Source organism: Telopea speciosissima, chromosome 10, assembly GCF_018873765.1.
Source record: "Telopea speciosissima isolate NSW1024214 ecotype Mountain lineage chromosome 10, Tspe_v1, whole genome shotgun sequence".
NCBI classification, from domain to species: domain Eukaryota; kingdom Viridiplantae; phylum Streptophyta; class Magnoliopsida; order Proteales; family Proteaceae; genus Telopea; species Telopea speciosissima.
This window is the reverse complement of record NC_057925.1, coordinates 62,278,496-62,297,176: the sequence shown is the minus strand read 5'-3', so window position 1 is coordinate 62,297,176 and position 18,681 is coordinate 62,278,496. Positions and strand designations below refer to the sequence as shown.

The window sequence follows — 18,681 nt, the reverse complement described above, 5'->3', positions numbered from 1 at the left end:
TTCCTCCTTGACCCTGCTCGATCCTACCCTTGGCACAAGGCTGCTCCAGGTTGGCTACCTCCAAATTGGGCCAAGACTTCATGGCTTCGTCCGTAAAGCCAATCCTATTTTTTCTCTATTTTATCTCTTCTATCTTCATCCCCTATTTTCTCTCTACTATATCCATGTACGTAGCATATTCTTATTTTCAAGTTAGTAGATATTGGGGAGAGAAATCGATTCTCTCCCCAAGTGTTTCTTGCGCATCTGTCTATTCTCCTTCTCGTTCTTCCTCTCTTGTTATTTTTCCTTCATTACTTTTTACTGGAGTTAAGAGGGTGGGCCTTGGTGCAACGGTAAGGTCGCTCCATTGTGACCAAGTGGTCCCTTCATTACTTTTTACTGGAGTTAGAGGATGGGCCTAGGTGTAACAATAAGGTTGCTCCATTGTGACCAAGTGGTCATGGGTTCGAGTCTGGAAACAGAGCCTCTTTGCGAAAGCAGGGGTAAGGCTGCGTACATTATGACACTCCCCAGACCCCGCAATGGCGGGAGCCTTGTGCACTGGGTACGCCCTTTACTTTGTACTGGAGTTGGCTGCATCAAGCACCATGGGCAGGGAGATGGACCAAAATTAGCTAGATTCTGTTATATTACCTCAAAAGCCTGCCATGGAATTACCAATATCCAATTCATTCTTATATTGTTTTGACTGATGGGACAGGACAGGAGGAGAATAGAGAATGAGTTTTTCAACGGGAAACTTCGTGGGGTTGCTGCAACAAATGCTCTTGAGTTGGGTATTGATGTTGGACATATTGATGCAACTTTGCATCTAGGTTTTCCTGGTAGTGTTGCCAGGTAAGTAGGATGAGCATCTTTGTTTGTTATAGAAGTGATTGGCCTCCTGTTTGAGCTTTCTTATTGACATCTGTTTATTTTTGATATTTAGCTTGTGGCAACAAGCTGGGAGATCTGGGAGAAGGGAAAGGCCAGCGCTTGCAGTCTATGTTGCATTTGAAAGTCCTCTTGATCAGTATTTCATGAAATTCCCACAGAAACTCTTTCAGAGCCCAATTGAGAGTTGTCATGTTTATGCTCATAACCAGCAGGTTTCTCTAATGAACTTAAATTCAAGAACTTATGTATTTTCATTATTTATTTAATGTGCATTCTCAAATTGTTTGACAGTTTTGTTTGCTTACTTTTGCTCCTTATCATTGTAGGTGCTTGAGCAGCATCTAGTTTGTGCAGCTCTTGAACACCCTTTGAGTTTGGTGTATGATGAGAAATACTTTGGCTCTTGTCTAAATAGTGGAATAATGTCTCTTGCAAATAAAGGATATCTGAGTTCTGATCCATCCCGTAATTTACCTTCCCAAATGTGGAGCTATATTGGGCATGAGGTATTCTATTTTTAGTGAAATTCTTATTCTTTTCCTATACTGTGCTATATGTACAATTTCTCACTAATAACAATAATATTTCATCTACCTGAAAAAAACAATATTTAATTTTAACTCTTTTAAGGTTTATTTTAGTTGTTTAATTCTGAAATGCCACTTGAACAGGTGATGCACTAGGTCAAACTGGTTGCCTCTATAAAAAATCCAATTGGGCCAAAAGCCAGAAGAACTACATAAGACTTTATGGTTTCTCACTTGACAATGAAGGACTTCAAATAATCATCTCAGCCGAATTTCCTTGAACTTAAGTTGGGGGCAGGGGGGACGAAGTTTGGTTACCCAGATTAGGAGCTGAAAACTTGTGATCAAAGAGTCATAAAAGTCTTGTTACAAATGGAGACCATAACCTTTTCCTCCTTAATTATACATCTATTCCTTTCCTTACGGATCTCATTATAAATAATAAACCAGGTCAAAGGACACAGAGCTTTGTTAACCAATCCAAAAGCTCACGTTCTGCGACATCAACGACTACACAATAGATTTAGGCATAATCCAGTGGACAACGAATAGGGAGATGAAATACTCCCCCAAGTGGCTGATAGAAGAGCAACGCAGAATCCATGAGGCACTGTTTCACAGTTTAGCTCACTAAATCTGCTGATCATATGATGATGATAGTCTGAATTTGTCTTTGGACAACTGACTGGAGGTGGGGGAGGCAACTTTTGGAGTGCTTTATTGTTTCAGATGAAAATGGATTGGAAAGGGCAGGAGTGGGAAGAATTGATGGTCTGGTAAAATGACTTGAGTGGGGATTTTCCATTCGAATTGGGATACCAACCCTCTGGAATCCTCCTTTTATTGTCACATGCTGTCTTGAAGGAGATTCAGTGAAGGATTTTGGCGGTAATTCAACTTTATATGGAACTTAGGAATCCAAACAATCTGACATGGAACACCTCATGACAGTATTTGACATTTATATTCCTAACAACTTTGAGATGATTTGGATTGGTTATTTTAGAAGAATCATCCATGTCAGATGCCCTCCTGAAACTCAATGCCATTGCTTTTGCCATTTGCTGCATTTATACCATATTATGTACCCAATTAGTGAAGGAATTGAATTAACTTTGGCCTACAGCCAGGTTTAGACCTGGAGCCAAAAGCCATCTGATTGGAATCCTTTTCCCACCATAGGATAGATAGATGGTTGTGGACTAGAAATAGGATTAATCCAAAGGCAAGTCTAGCCATTGGATTGGATTTTAGACCTCGAGATGTTGATCTTGAATTATACTTGTTATTATCGTTATCATCACCATCGTCGTCATCATCATCTTTTTCCCCTCTTGTATCCCAAGAATTGAGAATTCTGACCCAATAGTTTGTATTATTCCACCAGGTCCAAATTTATAAATCGAAATTCAGCGGTTAAAAGTATGATCATTATGGTGGTCCCCTAACAGCATTTCTTGAATGGTTCTCATGTGCTGAGGCTGGGAGCCTCAATGGATAGGTGACAAGGTAGTTGCTAGGCCTAAACTTAGCATGGTTGGGTGCTATGATCTTCCAACCATTTGATCTGTAGATTATTTTGAAGTCCTGCAATTTTATCTTTCACCATCCAACTGAGTAGAAGACGAACATGCGGTTGCGCATTTTTAAGCAAAAAGCTCAAGCAATCTCTTGGATGTTGTTGATTCACTTGTGGACCCAATCCTATGTCACGATACTCAGCAAGTCTTGTAGCCTCTGACTCAAATTTTACTTTCCACCCTGCCCCCCCCCCCCCCAATAAAACAAAAAAAAAAGAAAAAGAAAAAGAAAAAGAAAAGAAAAGAAACCAGAATTTTATTGGTAACTAAAAGTCTGGTAGCAAAACTATCCAGGATGGGCCCTCTTGATAACCTTGTAACAGATCGAACAGGGTTCAAATTTTGTGGGCAAGTAGACCCCAAGGTCTTGCCTACATGTTGAGTTTCAGCCAAACAGATTTTGCCAAGTGGAAAAGTAAAGCTTTGAAAATCTAGGGGCTACAAGTGGTTGCGTGCACATACATGAATGGCTGAAAAATTCAAGGATGCATGGTACATGCGTGGGTATGAAATTTGACATGTGGCTAATCCGCAAGGTGTACAACTTATCCAACGGGCAGTTGGACAAAACTAACTGTCCACGTGGCTAAAAAATGGTGGACCATTGATGCAGTTACGTCCAGCAGGGGTAGTTTGGATTTTTAGTACATCATTGGTGTTTATATTGAAATTTCAAAGTTAAAACTAGATTAGGAATTTAGATTCCGATAGGTAAGAGTCCAAGGTAGATTCCAAGTTAATTTTAATTTCTGTTTTCAGTTTTGGAGTACGATGACTCGATGAGGAGTGGTTCAGTTAGCCTGTAAATCTATGTATTAGCATGTACCCGGATCAACTGAGAAGGGAATGAATAGAGGTATGCTTTAATTTCGGCTGCTGGTTGCTCTTGACTGATTGACTGATCCCTCCCCCTCTTCATCTTCTGTCAGTTCAAATCTGGTGCTCTTCTTCCAGGTGTGTTCTTCCCTGTTCTCTTTCTCTAATGCTTCTGTTGAGTTATGTAACCTGATAAGGGTATTTTGGGTATTTTCTCTGTTTTTTCCCCAGAGCTAGCATAGTTGACTATGTAGGGACTTACTTGTAATTCTGCCTCTCTCATTGAAAGTTATAAATAAAGGGGCCCTTTTTTTGCCTGGCTCCCTTCCTTTGGCTTGTTTTGGTTTTTTTTGTTTTTTGTGGGTCTTTTTCCTTTTTCGTGTTGGGTTGTTTTTTTTTTTTTTTTTTTTTTTTTTTTTTTTTTTTTTTTTTTTTTTTTTTTTTTTTTTTTTTTTTTTTTTTTTTTTTTTTTTTTTTTTTTTTTTTTTTTTTTTTTTTTTTTTTTGGGTGGGTTTTTTTTTTTTTTTTTTTTTTTTGTTTTTTTTTTTTTTTTTTTTTTGGGGGGTGTTTTTTTTTTGTTTTTTTTTTTTTTTTTGTGGGGTGGGGGGGTTTGGGGTGTTTGTTGTTGTGTTTTTTTTTTTTTTTGGGTTTTTTTTTTTTTTTTTTTTTTTTTTTTTTTTTTTTTTTTTTTTTTTTTTTTTTTTTTTTTTTTTTTTTTTTTTTTTTTTTTTTTTTTTTTTTTTTTTTTTTTTTTTTTTTTTTTTTTTTTTTTTTTTTTTTTTTTTTTTTTTTTTTTTTTTTTTTTTTTTTTTGTGTTTTTTTTTTTTTTGTTTTTTTTTTTTTTTTTTTTTTTTTTTTTGGGGGGGGGGGGGGGGGGGTGGGGGTTGTTTGTTGTTTTTTTTTGTTGTTTTTTTTGTTTTTTTTTTTTTTTTTTTTTTTTTGTTTGGGGGGGTTTGTTTTTGTCTTAGTGATCACATTGATTATTCAAGCCATTCATACAATTCTGTTTTGTTAACATGACATCGAGCTAAATTTTTCTCTCGATCTAAGGTTTCAAAACCCACCACCCTCCCATCGTTTTTTCTTCCTTCTCTTTCCATTGATTTTTTCTCTCCTTTTCTTCTTGGTTCTCATCCTTCATCTTAGTGCAGCACTAATGAGGTGATCATATGATCTAGTTGCTGCCCTCAAATCTACCTCCTTTTTTCCATGACCTAACCTTTGCTTCTACTCGATAGTTGCTGCTCTATTCTCTGCGATTTGGAGTTCTCCAAGTTTTTTGAAGATCAAGCCTCCATCCCTTTTGTAGGTTGATCTTCCACTGTTGGTGCTTCCTCTGCAACCTTAACCAACATCTATCGATCTCTACAATTGTTTTGAAGACCCCTTACCTAAAATCGATCTCCACTTTCAGGGTTTTCTAAAACCCTGACACCTATCGTTTTTTTGGATAGGGCTGCTTGCTGTTGCTGCCTTTTTTGGAGGAGTTTATTACCATCAAGAGGATCACTCGACCTCACTTTCAGCCACATCTTCTCAGTTTTCGGAGATTTCAGATTTTTTTTCTTGGGATCGATTTCTCCCTATATCGACTTCAACGTTTTTTGGTTCTTCCTGGCTGGCTGCATCAGGTCCTTGCTTGTTCAATTCATTGATTGGCTGCTACAATGACGGACTCCAATTCATCTTTTGCAACTTCTGGGGTTGATGGACAGCCCCGGACTGATTTTCTTCCCCTTGCTGCTCCTATCAAGCTCAATGGCACCAATTATCTTATGTGGTCTCGGTCTACGTATTTGATCATTGCTGGTTGAGGGCTTATTCGCCATATTTTTGGGAGTAACCCCATGCCAACTGAACCTGGTTCTCTGCTAGACAAGTGGATTTCTTATGATGCTATGGTGATGTCCTATTTGCTCCACTCTATGCAACCGGACCTCTTCAGCAACTACTTGCTCCTGGAAACCGCCCATCAAATCTGGAGTGCCGCCAAGGAGACTTATGGGCAGGTGGGGAATGATGCTTAGGTGTATGAGTTCATGACACCACTCAGAAGGAGCTGTCTATCTCTAAATACTATGCTTCCCTCAAAAGTTTATGGCAGCAATTGGACCATTACTCCGATTTTCAGCCCTCTACTGCTACTGATATTGCTGCCTATCGCAAACACGTCGACAAAATCCGTGTATATGACTTCTTGGCAGGTCTGAATATCGAGTATGATCCTATTCGAGTTCAAATTCTTAGCCGGTCTCCATTTCCTACACTAGAGCAGTCCTTTGCTTTGGTTCATACAGAGGAGACTCGTCGGGCTGCTATGTTGCATTCCCCCACTGTAGATCACTCTTATAGTCTATGTCGATGACATAGTTGTGACTGGTAATGATACAGCTGAAGTTTCTCACCTGAAGAATTTCTTGGGACGAGAATTTGAAATAAAAGATCTAGGACAGCTAAGGTACTTCCTTGGGATTGAAGTTGCCCGTTCTCCCAAAGTCATTTTTCTCTACCAAAGGAAATATGTTCTAGACCTACTCTCAGAGACTGGTTTGTTGGGTTGTTATCCTTGTGACACTCCTTTGGAAGCTATTACTCATTTGCAAGAGAAGGATGGTGATCCGGTTGATAAGGGCCGATATGAACGATTAGTGGGAAAATTGATATTTCTCCCACACCAGACCGGACATTGCATTTGCAGTAAGTTTGGTCAGTCAGTTCATGCATGATCCCTACTCCACACATATGGCTACTATCCTTTGTATTCTACATTACTTGAAGTCAACTCCAGGAAAAGGGATTCTCCTGTCTCCGCATGATCATCTTCGTATTGAGACTTACACTGATGCTGATTGGGGTGGTAATCTTGACAAGAAATCCACTTCAGGTTATTGTATATTTGTAGGAGGTAATCTTGTCACGTGGCGTAGTAAAAAATAAAATGTTGTGGCAAGATTCAGTGCTGAAGCTGAGTTCCGTGCTATGGCCCAGGGCATATGTGAGCTGTTGTGGCTTCAGAGTTTACTCCAAGATATTAGTGGTTCTGTTCATCGTCCAATGATGTTGTGCTGTGACAACAAAGCAGCAATTAACATTGCACACAATCCAGTGCAACATGACCGTACCAAGCATGTGGAGATTGACAGTCACTTCATTAAGGAGAAGTTAGAGAGTGGGCAGATTTGTATACCTTTTCTGAAGTACGGTGATCAACTTGCTGATGTCTTCACCAAAGGGCTAAGTGGAAAGTTGTTTCATCCTAGTTTAGTCAACTTGGGCATGTGCGATAACTATGCACCAACTTGAGGGGGAGTGTTGAGTTATGTAACTCGATAAGGGTATTTTCTCTGTTTTTTTCCCCATAGCTAGTATTAGATTAAGTGAAGAAGAAGAAGAAGAAAGAAGAAGAGAGGAGAAGGAGAAAGAAGAACTGCACAATTGGGACTGCAGCCGTTAAAGTGACTGCTCCCTAATTCCATAAATTAAATAGGGTAAACAATAAAAATCCATACACATAAATACCCCTCATTAGAGGAGTCGTGAATAGGAGCTGACGCTAGCTCCCTATTCACGGCTCCCCCTTACTCCTAACACTCCCCCTCAAGCTGGAGCATAGTTGTTAATCATGCCCAGCTTGGTATAAATATCATTTACTCACATACTTCCCAAAGGCTTGGTGAACAAATCAGCAAGCTGCTCCCCAATGCGAATATGACGAGGAGAAATAATCCCTTGTTGCAGCTTCTTACGAACAAAATGACAATCAACCTCAATGTGTTTCGTTCTCTCATGAAACACAGTGATTCTCGAAAATATGAATAGCCGCCGATCACACACCACAACAAAGATAGAGAATCATCACCAAATCCAAGTTCGATCTATCAACTGTCTAATCCACATTAGTTCACAAGTGCCATGAGCCATAGCCCGATACTCCGACTCTGCACTAGATCGAGTTACTACAGTCTGTTTCTTGCTCTTCCATGAAACTAGGTTCCCTCCAACAAAGACACAATAGCCCGAAGTAGACTTTCAATCAATAGGAGATCCCGCCTAATCCGCATCGCAAATCAATCAATCCTTCTATGACCATGATTAGAGTATAAGAGACCACGCCCTGATCCTTCTTAATATATCGCAACACCCTTATAACTGCCTCCCAATGAGCTGTTCGAGGGGCGGACATAAATTGACTCAGCACACTAACAGGAAAAGAGATGTCAGGTCTAGTCACAGTCAAATAGTTGAGTTTCCCTACAAGCCTTCGATACTTCTCGGATCATCCAGAACATCCCCATCCTCCGCCATAAGTTTCACATTTGGATCCATAGGAGTATCCAAAGGCCTAGATCCCGATATCCTGTCTCCGAAAGTAAATCACACATACTTTCCCATGAGAGCGAAATCCCTTTCCTCGATTGAGCTACCTCAATACCCAAGAAATACTTCAGTCGTCCCAGGTCCTTAGTCTGGAATTGCTGTCCCAAATATGTCTTCAAGTCCTCAATGCCTGAAGAGGCATCCCCTGTGATAACAATATCATCTACATAAACTACCAAAAATATCCTTCCTGCATCTGATTGCCTGAAAAACACTGAGTGATCACTCTCAGACTGAGTCAAACCAAATTCCAACACAACATCTGTAAAACTGCCAAACCACGTTCTCGGTGACTGTTTCAGCCCATACAAAGATTTCCTCAACTTACACACCTTACCAGACTCCCCCTGAGCAACAAAACCAGGAGGTTGCTTTATATACACCTCTTCAAGAAGGTCCCCATGCAAGAATGCATTCTTGACGTCGAGCTGAAACAACGGCCAGTGATGTATAGTAGCCAATGAAATCAAAATGCGGACAAAAGTAAGTTTTGCAACCGGAGAGAAAGTATCCAGATAGTCCACACCATAAACCTGGGCATAGCCTTTAGCAACAAGACGGGCCTTCAACCGAGCCACAGACCCATCAGGATTAACCTTCACCACAAATATCCAGCGGCAACCATTAGCAGACTTACCAGAGGGTAAAGAAACAAGATCCCATGTCTGATTGTCCTTCAGAGCAGATAACTCCTCAGTCATGGCAGCCCGCCACCCAGGGTGAGCCAAGGCCTCTACCACCGACTTAGGAATAGGATAACTGTCAATAGTAGACAAACAAGCAACAAAAGAAGAGGACAAACGAGCATAGGACACAAAACGATTAATAGGGTGTTGGGTACAACTCCGAACCCCCTTACGGGTAGCAATAGGAACATCAAGATCAGAAATAGGAGGTACAGTAGCCGAGGAGGAATTATCTGGAGGGGGATCTGAAGGCGAGGAGGACGTGGGAGATGGTGCTGCCTGGGTACTGTATCTCTCCATAGGTGTAATGCGATGTGTCGGCTCATCGGGTGGGCGACTGCGAAAAACAGCCAGTGGTTGTGTGGGAGGTGGCACATGAGGCAATGGATCTTGCACAGTAGAAGAAGTATCGACAACATAAAGTGGGAGATCATCGTCCAACTCTGAAGCAGGCAGCAAGGATGCAACAAATGGAGTAGATTCAAAGAAGGAGACATCAGTGGTAACAAAGAACTTCCTTAAATCAAACGAATAACAACGGTAACCCTTGTGGGTTTTAGAATACCCCACGAAAAGACATTTAAGAGCTCTAGGATCCAACTTAGAGCGACCAGGACGATGATCCCGAATAAAACAAACACACCCAAAAACACGGGGTGGTAAGACAAACAATGGATGGGAAGGGAACAACAAAGAATATGGAATACCACCACCTAAAACAGAAGAAGGCATGCGGTTAATAAGATAACACGCAGTCAAAACAGCATCAGCCCAAAAATTTTTAGCCACTTTCATCTCAAATAAAAGAGATCGAGTAACTTCCATCAGATGTCTGTTCTTCCTCTCGGCTACACCATTTTGTTGGGGTGTATCCGCACAGGAGGACTGATGAATGATCCCATGCTGAACCATAAACTCATTAAAGGGAGCAGAAAAATATTCTTTTGCATTGTCACTGCGAAGAACTTTCAAAGAAGTAGTAAATTGATTCTGAATTTCAAGCACAAAAGTACAGAAAATGGAAAACAATTCAGAACGATCTTTCATTAAATAAATCCAGGTAACTCTGGAAAAGCCATCTACAAAAGTGACAAAGTAATGAAAACCCAACACAGAAGTAACAGGATACGGACCCCACACATCAGAATGAACTAAAGAAAAGGGTTGGACAGCCCTGTTATTGACTCGAGGGGGATAACTTACAAGGTGAAGTTTCCCAAACTGACAAGACTCACTGTAAACTAGATAAGGACTGAAATCGACTATCTAAAATCTTCAAACTTTGCAAGGAAGGATGACCCAAACGACAATGAATCTGATGAGGAAGTGCCACACTCGAACACACCACAGTGGATGTGTCGTCAAGAAGATACAGTTCCCCAGATACGCGACCTCTACCAATCGTCTTCCTCGACTGGAGATCCTGAAACTCACAATAATCAGGAAAAAAGGTAACAGAACAATTGTTAGCTTTGGTAAATTTTCGAACAGATAATAAATTAAAAGGAAATTTGGGCAAGTAAGAAACGGAGGACAATGACAAAGAGGGGGTAACTTGCGCAGTGCCTGTACCCCGAACTTTAGCAAGAGACCCATCGGCTAACACAACATTGGAAGAAGGTTCACGAAATGAAGAAAAAATACCTGATGCTCCAGTCATATGGTCCGAAGCACCTGAATCAATGATCCAGGGACGAGAAGTAGATGATAGGCATGCAATAGCATTACCTGGCTGAACTAGGGTAGCAATGGAGAACTGAGATGACTGAGAATTCTGAAATTGAGTAAATCGCTCATAATCTTCATCAGACATAGTCACTGTTTTACCCTCAGGCTTGGAAGGAGGAGTAACCACCGGATCACTGCTGGCTGAATTCGCAAACTGAGGTGGTTTACCATGAAGCTTCCAACAAAAGCGCTGAATGTGACCAGCTCTGCCACAATGATGACAAGTGCGCACCTGTCCTGAAGTCTCTGAAGTACCGGATGTGGGTGCTTTACTGTTCCCTGACCCACGACCACGGCCACCACCACTGCTGCCCGTACCTGTCCCACCACTAGGCCCACGGTTGGGAAAGGCTGCAAGTGCTGAACTCTCATTACCATGGGTGGAGTCTTGGCTATTCTCACGAGAAACCCGTAAAAGGCGAGAAAAAGCTTCTGGAAGTGTGGTGACTCTATCCCCACCAAGAATTTGAGACTGTACTGGCTCAAATTCTTTTCGAAGTCCACCAAAAAATACCATAACAGCCAGCTGCATCTCCTTTGCATCAGACGTGAGAGGAAGAATGGAATTCAGCTCCTCATATAGTCGCTCGAATTCCGCAAAATATTGGGTTACACTCAGAGTCTTCTGATCCACTTTATAAAATGCTTGGGATAGGTCATAAATCCGAGACAAGTTGTCCTTCCCAGAATAGAGGACATTCAAGTATTCCCATAAATCCTTTACTGTGTCAATGTGAGTAACCAGGTCTGCAATCTGATTATCCATTGAGTTCAACATTTGACTCAATATTCGGGCATCCACTGTATCCCATGTCGCGTCTCCTTCAGGCTTTGGCTTTGTGAGATGATCCTGTTGATCACGCCCCGTCAAGGTTGATTGAACCACCTTTTTCCAATACACCAGCCAGCAAAATAAATACCCTCCAATAAATCGATTCAGAAAAAAAAGAACAATATCAGTCTCCAAATCGTAAAACAGCACCTTAATCGATCTCAACTATACATACCAAAAATTGAGACCTAGTTCTTTTATGTAGACATGAACTAGTCTCAAACAGTTCCACAAAGTTGCAGCATAGGGTGCTGCATCCCCTTCACAGTAAGATCATGAAAATCCTCAAAGCTTTAGGTCTCCAAAGTCGCAACCTTGTTTTGATCCAAACGAAGAGAATGGAGAAGGTTCGAGGATGTTAGATTGACTCCTACAGTCCTAGCTCTGATACCATATTAGATTAATTGAAGAAGAAGAAGAAGAAAGAAGAAGAGAGGAGAAGGAGAAAGAAGAACTGCACAATTGAGACTGCAGCCGTTAAAGTGACTGCTCTCTAATACCATAAATTAAATAGGGTAAACAATAAAAACCCATAGACAAAAATACCCCTCATTAGAGGAGTCGTGAATAGGAGCTGACGCTAGCTCCCTATTCACGGCTCCCCCTTACTCCTAACAGCTAGCATAGTCGGCTATGTAGGAACTTACATGTAATTTTGCCTCTCTCATTGAAAGTTATAAATAAAGGGGCTTAGTGATCACATTGATCATTCAAGCCATTCATACAATTCTGTTTTGTTAACAGCTTCATATCTCTTTTTCTTTCTTATTAGTATTTCTTCTTGATTAAAAGCTAGGCAGGTACCCTATTTTTAGGCTAGTTTCAGCTTCCTTAATCGTACCATTTCTAATAGATTAGTAGTCTGTTTGCTTCCATATTTGGTATGTAGGTTTCAATTAACCTTCTCTCATATATCCTGGCTTTAGTCTGTCAGCTTCCTTAATCTGTTTGTGTCTATTATTCAGCTATTTCTTTCCAGAGCAAAGACCTGCCCTGTTTTCTGGTTTTTATTTTTTTTTTGCAACTGGCTATCGCACCATTTAAACCTTGCTTAAAACACAATTTTCTGCCCTGGACCTTGTTAAAAGGCCTAGGCAATTCTGCCTCTGAAGTCCCAGACCAGATTGTGACTATTCGAGTGATTTACGGCTCATTCTTTTGATAAGGCTTACTGCTGGATCTGTTTATCGTGAGAAGAAGAAGACTTGCTTTGTTATTCCCAATTAAGGACATACTCTTTGGGTAATCATACAAAGGCCCTCCTCTTAAAAATTCTTTCTGTTTTGTCCCATGCTGGTATTAAATATCAGATTTGACCTATTCTCTAAAATTTAATTACTGCTTTAGTGCTTTGTCCCTTTTCCTACTTATCTTCCAGAAAGGGTCTTACACTTTTTGGCTATTTATGAAACTGCCACTACCGTTAGTTGAGTTGTTTATCATCTGGTGGGCCCATAGGGACCCATAATCAGGGTTATTGAACGTGGGATCGCATCAACCGGACCGACCTGTTGAACTTTTGCCAAGTAAATAAAAGATGGTTTTGGTGATCTGCCCTGTTAATTTATTAATCTGAACTTATAAGAGTAATAATGCTACTAAAATTTCCAGGGGATTGACTTAAACTTTGGATCCAAATCCTCTGTTATTATGATACTACAAGACTATGGTGCAAAATTTGCAGCCTTTCACTGAAAGTTTTCCTTTTTCTAATATCATTTGATGAGTGAGTAAAGTTTGTCTGGTAGCATCAGTAAAGTAAAATAAATAGAAGATGGTTAGATGACCTACCCTATGAGCTTCCAAATTGAGAAGGGTGAAAATATCATTAATGTTTTTTAGAGATTGTTTAAATTAAACTTTAGGTTTCTGTGTGGAGATATAAATAGGCAAGTAGAAACAGAAATTGTTCGTAGGGCTATACTTTAGCAAAAACGATTGTAATTTTGGCCCTTACTAGTGTGCATAGAATGCTATATCCTTTATTTAATGTTGTGCAAGCAGTAAGGTATCTGTCTTTTTATATCTCTCTTTCTTTTCCAGAAAAAACCTTCACATGCAATTAGTATTCGAGCAATAGAGACTGAGAGATACAAAGTATTTACAAATAAAAGAAATGAAGTCCTTGAGGAGATTGAGGAAAGCAAGGCCTTTTTTCAGGTAGAACAATTTTCATTCCTACTCTGTATTCAATACATGATATGTGGGCAGTTTCAGCAATCAAACTTTTGTATGATAGTTTTATAATTTCTGCACTATTTGTTGGAGATCCATTTTTAATCTCTGATGAAGTGCTTTTCGCCTCTAATTGTTTCTGCCTATTCATCAATGTACCTACAATTGTGATTTGGGCACCTTTTTTTTTTTTTATCATTCAGGTTTACGAAGGTGCCGTTTATATGCATCAAGGGAAAACTTATTTGGTGAAGGTCTTGAATTTATCAGCAAAGGTTGCTCTATGTCAAGAAGCTAACTTGAAGTACTACACAAAGACACGTGACTACACAGATATTGATGTCATTGGTGGTGTTATTGTATGCATGCCTCTCTTTTTTTTTAAGAATTACCTATACAACATATTTTGTGTGACTTGCATGCTTATTAGTGCAGAATAATTTATTGACATGGTGATATGTTGAGTTTCTGGGCTTTATAGTTATAGATATTGTCATGCTGGAAAATGATTTATGACTTGACTCAGCAATAACTTTCTGTTAAATTGTTCCATTTCTCACTTGTCAATGACTTGTATTCAGGTATAGCCTTTTGAGCAGCATGCTTATATACTGATTCTGATGTTTCTAGCTCTTTGGGATTAATGGTCTTGTGGTTTTATTTCAACATACAAGCTTCTGCATTCCTTTTCTACGACTATCATTTTTGTGGTGGATAAATGCCAGGTTTTATTTGTTTGATATATATACATTTCCATAGGCTGTACATTTTTATTTTGGGATAGGGAAGCTTATTTAAAATTAACACACTCGAGCCGGCAGCTGTCATTTTTTCTGGTGGATAAATGCCAGGTTTATTTGTTTAATAAATATACATTTTCACAGGCCTTACATTTATTTTGGGATAGAGAAGCTTATTTTAAAATTAGCACACTTGAGCCGCAACCTGGATTTGATCCCCAAGACTTGGCTACACCTAGCCATGGCCCCTACCTACTGTTCTAGTTGGCACCTTCACAGACCTTACATGTTGAATACCATTTTTAAGCACATGCATCATTTATGCGTTTAGATCAATTGATTAATGGATTGAGCACAATGTGAAGACTTGTAAAGGTCAGTGAACTATGATGTGCCTGTGGATGGTTTTTTTTTTTTGGGTGAATAAAAAATTTATTACCAAAGAGAAAGTGTGAATTCACCTAGAGGGGGGTGAATAGGTGTAGGTTCGAAAATTAAAAGAACTATGCAGAATTAAAAACAACAATAAAGATAGAGAAGAGTAAAGACAAGCAATGTAAAGAGACAAGCAATTTATAGTGGTTCGGCCAATATGTGCCTACGTCTACTCCTCTCACCTTAGAGACAATTTCACTATTTAGAATCTTGAGTGAGCAAGAGGACTCGTACAACTACTCTTGAGAAACGAGCAAGAGGACTCAAAAGCTACTCTTGAGTTAATGAGCAAGAGGACTCAACAACAACTTTAAACAAAGTAAAGTAAAATACTAAGAAGTTTAAGATTACTTCAAACCTTAGTAGAATAGGTGCTACCTTTCAATCTATGCAGCTTGAATGCAAATGCGTATGAAGGGAGCAAGAGTGAGATTGAACTTCTTTGATCCTCTTTGATCTTGAGTGTATAATCTCACAAGGGAGTAATTGATCTTTTAGAGCTCTTGATTGTGGATAATTGTTGTGTTTAGAACACAAATCAAGAGGGTATTTATAGGCAAGGAGCCTAGAACCAATAAGGAATCCAATTATCAATCGGATTCCACAGTCTATAAATAATCCGGTATGCTGGATGGGAATCCGGTATGCCGGATTACCTACTTTCCTTAAGAAACAGGGGAATAACGGTCATATTTCAACAGTCAGGAGTGATCCGGTATGCTGGATTGGGATCCGGTATACCGGATCAGGGCACTCAGCAGTACTCTGGAATCCGGTATGCTGGATCCTCATCCAGCATGCTTAACAGAGCTGTTGTTTCCCTTTTCCTGAGATTCACCATTGATCCGGTATGCCGGATTGGGAACCGGTATGCCGGATTGGGCAAAAACAGTGTAGTTCCAGTCCAATTTCCTTAGGGATTGTTTTGGGTATTTCAAACCCATTTGGTCATATGATTAGGGGTTCAAATATCCTCCTAAGGTCAGTCTAAATGGATGCATGCGTGTGTGTGTGCATTACATCGAATGTGACTCAATGAAACCAAAAATTACATATTTGTAAATTTACAAAGTCTTCAATCAAGACTCTTCAAATCTTCAAGACTTTAAGCTTCCAAAAGTTTGACTTTGTCTTCCAAGCTTCAATCTTCTTTGAGTATGGTCTTTGTACACTTGTATACGCTCCCCCTCACTTGGTGCCATGCTTTGACTCTAAGAACACTTAGAACACAAGCGTTAGTCCAAGTCTTATTTGTTATCATAAAAAACATCATCATAAAGATGACTCGGAGGGTATAGGGTGTAGGGTCATTTTCCTTAACAATCTCCCCCTTTTTGATGATGACAAATAGGACACAAAGGATAAATAATGGAGAGCAATAATGTATGCAATGGATAACAATTCATAACAACAATTCTTTTAATCCAAGCAAGTTTATTATAAGAAGACCATAAAACATAAACATTTATTATTACCACTTTCAAACTTTCAAATTCTTCTCCCCCTTTGTCATTATCAAAAAGAGGGGTAAAACATATCAAGTAGAAGGATCAAAAGGTGGAAGAGTTGGAATAGAACTTGATGCACCGGCGAAGGTCGGTGGAACTCCTTGTGGAGTTGCTCCCGGTGTATCAAGAGAAAGATGTCCAAGATTGAGAGCAAGTGTTTGAATAGAGTTCAGAAGTTTGTCTTGGCGTAGGTACATGTTGTTAAAGCCGGTCTTCACATCATCACGGAGGGATGCCACATCATCTTGAATCCGTTGTTGTCCAAGTTCAAGTTCCATGATACGAGTGCTTGCTTCGTCCATGTATTCATCAATACTGGACACCCAATCTTGTAAGGATGCCGGAATACCTTCTTGAACTTGAGGAGGAGGAGGTGCAGTTCCATCTAAGTCTTCTTCTTCTTCAACAAACACATCCGAAGGAGGAGGAATGGCAATAGTGTGGAAACTGTTTCGGGTGATGTGTTGAAATGTCACAGTAGACTCTTCTTCACGAGTGAGATCAATGTCAAATGCCTTGAAAAGGCGAGTAAGAAGATGTCCATATAGAAGATTTGTGCTCTTTTGGGGGTGGGCACAAGATTCCATATAACGCATTATAAAGTATGGAAGACAAAGGGGTGTAGAGGTATACACACAATATGTGAGATAGGCTTGAGGAATGAGACATTTGCTTCGATCACCTCCCCTAAGAATGAAATTGTACTGAATTATATAAGAAATCACATAGGGAATGAGGCGAAGTCTACCGATCATATTGCTTCAAAATAGATGAGTAGACTTCTTTGTGGTCAATGAAATCTCTGAAAATGGTGCTCTTTGGTGTCTAAAAGATGCAAGGTCCATCGCACGAGATTCCAAGAAGACTAGCAAAAGCGGCAATAGTAAGCTCTATGTGAACACTCTTCACATAGGAATGAAGCGTCAAGGATTGATCCGCCCCGCTGAAATAGAGATTGGTGTAGAAGTACTTGACGAGTTGAGGGTAGCAATAGTCATCCATGTTGAGAAGAGCTTCCCAACCGATGTCTTTGAACATCCTCTCAAGTTGAATGCTATTGAAGGAGAATGTGTCAACTTCACGGGCTTCTTCGATTTTTCGGGCGAGATAGAGAGGCCAATTTGCACGGCATTCGGAAGAACGAAAGAGACGATCTTCTCCTGGAGCGTATTGGGGTCTTGAGGAGCTTCCGGTTCTTCCTCTCTTGGATGGTTGTTGCTCTTCGGGCATGACATTCTTGCTTCTTCGACTCATTTTCAAGAGAGATGTTGAAGAGATTGAAATTTGAAGATGTTTAGAGTGTATGAGAAAGAGGATAGGAAAAAGAGGATAGGAAAAGTGGAGTGAACAGTGAATCAGAAAGAGACAAAAAACAAGGCTTTATATAGGCTCTTTATGCACTGTAACAGCTATAAACGGAAAAAATTTGAACATCCGGTATACCGTTATACCGTTTCAAGCAGTAACGGCTAGAAACTGCCAGAAACAGCCTATCTGGTATACCGTTTGAGGATCCGGTATACCATTTCAAGCAGAAACAGTTAAAAACAGTAATTTTGAAGCAAAAAGATTTTGAAAAAGCAGTTTTTAGTTTATTCAAAGGGGTCACACAACCCTAGGTCTCTTCTGAGTAAGCAGAATCTTTCTTCACTCAAGGGTTTTGTGAAGATGTCCGCAATTTGCTTCTCGGTCTCAATATAGTCGAGTCGGATTTCACCTCTTTGAGCTGTATCACGTAGAAAGTGATGACGAACATTGATATGCTTATCTCGAGAATGTAAAATCGGATTTTTACTAAGATTAATAGCACTTGTGTTATCACATTGGATTGAGGAGGTGTCAAACTTCACTCCGTAGTCTTGGAGGGTTTGCCTCATCCAAAGTACTTGTGCACAATACCGTTCGGCTGCAATGTATTCAGCTTCAGTTGTAGAAAGAGCAACTGAATTTTGCTTCTTACTAAACCATGACACTAAACACGATCCCAAGAAGTGACAAGTTCCACTTGTACTCTTACGATCAACATGACACCCGGCAAAATCGGCGTCGGAGAAGCTAACAAGGTCAAAGTCATTGTCCAAAGGGTACCATAGTCCAATACTTGGGGTTCCCTTTAAGTACTTAAAGATTTTCTTTACAGTACTCAAATGGGATTGCATAGGTTTGGCTTGGAACCTAGCACAAGCACAGACACTAAACATGATGTCCGGTCTACTAGCCGTTAGGTAGAGTAAGCTACCTATCATGCCTCTATACTTAGTTGGGTCAACAGGGATTCCATCTTCATCTTCGGACAAAGTTACAGATGTACTCATTGGAGTACTGGATGACTTTTGTCCATTGATGTCAAACTTCTTTAATAATTCTTTAAGGTACTTTGTTTGACTAATGAAGATCC

General features: G+C 39.9%; 1 protein-coding gene across 4 annotated transcripts in view; it reads left to right on the top strand.

Annotated features, from left to right (window-relative positions):
- Positions 1-554: 554 nt before the first annotated feature.
- LOC122641549 (ATP-dependent helicase hrq1-like) overlaps positions 555-18,681 on the top strand; it is a 31,332-nt gene continuing 13,205 nt past the window's right edge. For 3 of the 4 annotated variants that reach the window (XR_006329925.1, XM_043834820.1, XM_043834821.1), the window contains exons 1-5: positions 555-840; positions 932-1,091; positions 1,206-1,385; positions 13,469-13,585; positions 13,804-13,959. Coding sequence is in view for 3 of the 4 variants with exons in the window: in XM_043834820.1 (XP_043690755.1) it covers positions 695-840; positions 932-1,091; positions 1,206-1,385; positions 13,469-13,585; positions 13,804-13,959 (759 nt within the window). In the remaining variant the exon portion in view is untranslated. The remainder of the gene's footprint in view (positions 841-931; positions 1,092-1,205; positions 1,386-13,468; positions 13,586-13,803; positions 13,960-18,681) is intronic. The other variant, XM_043834823.1, reaches the window with a different exon arrangement.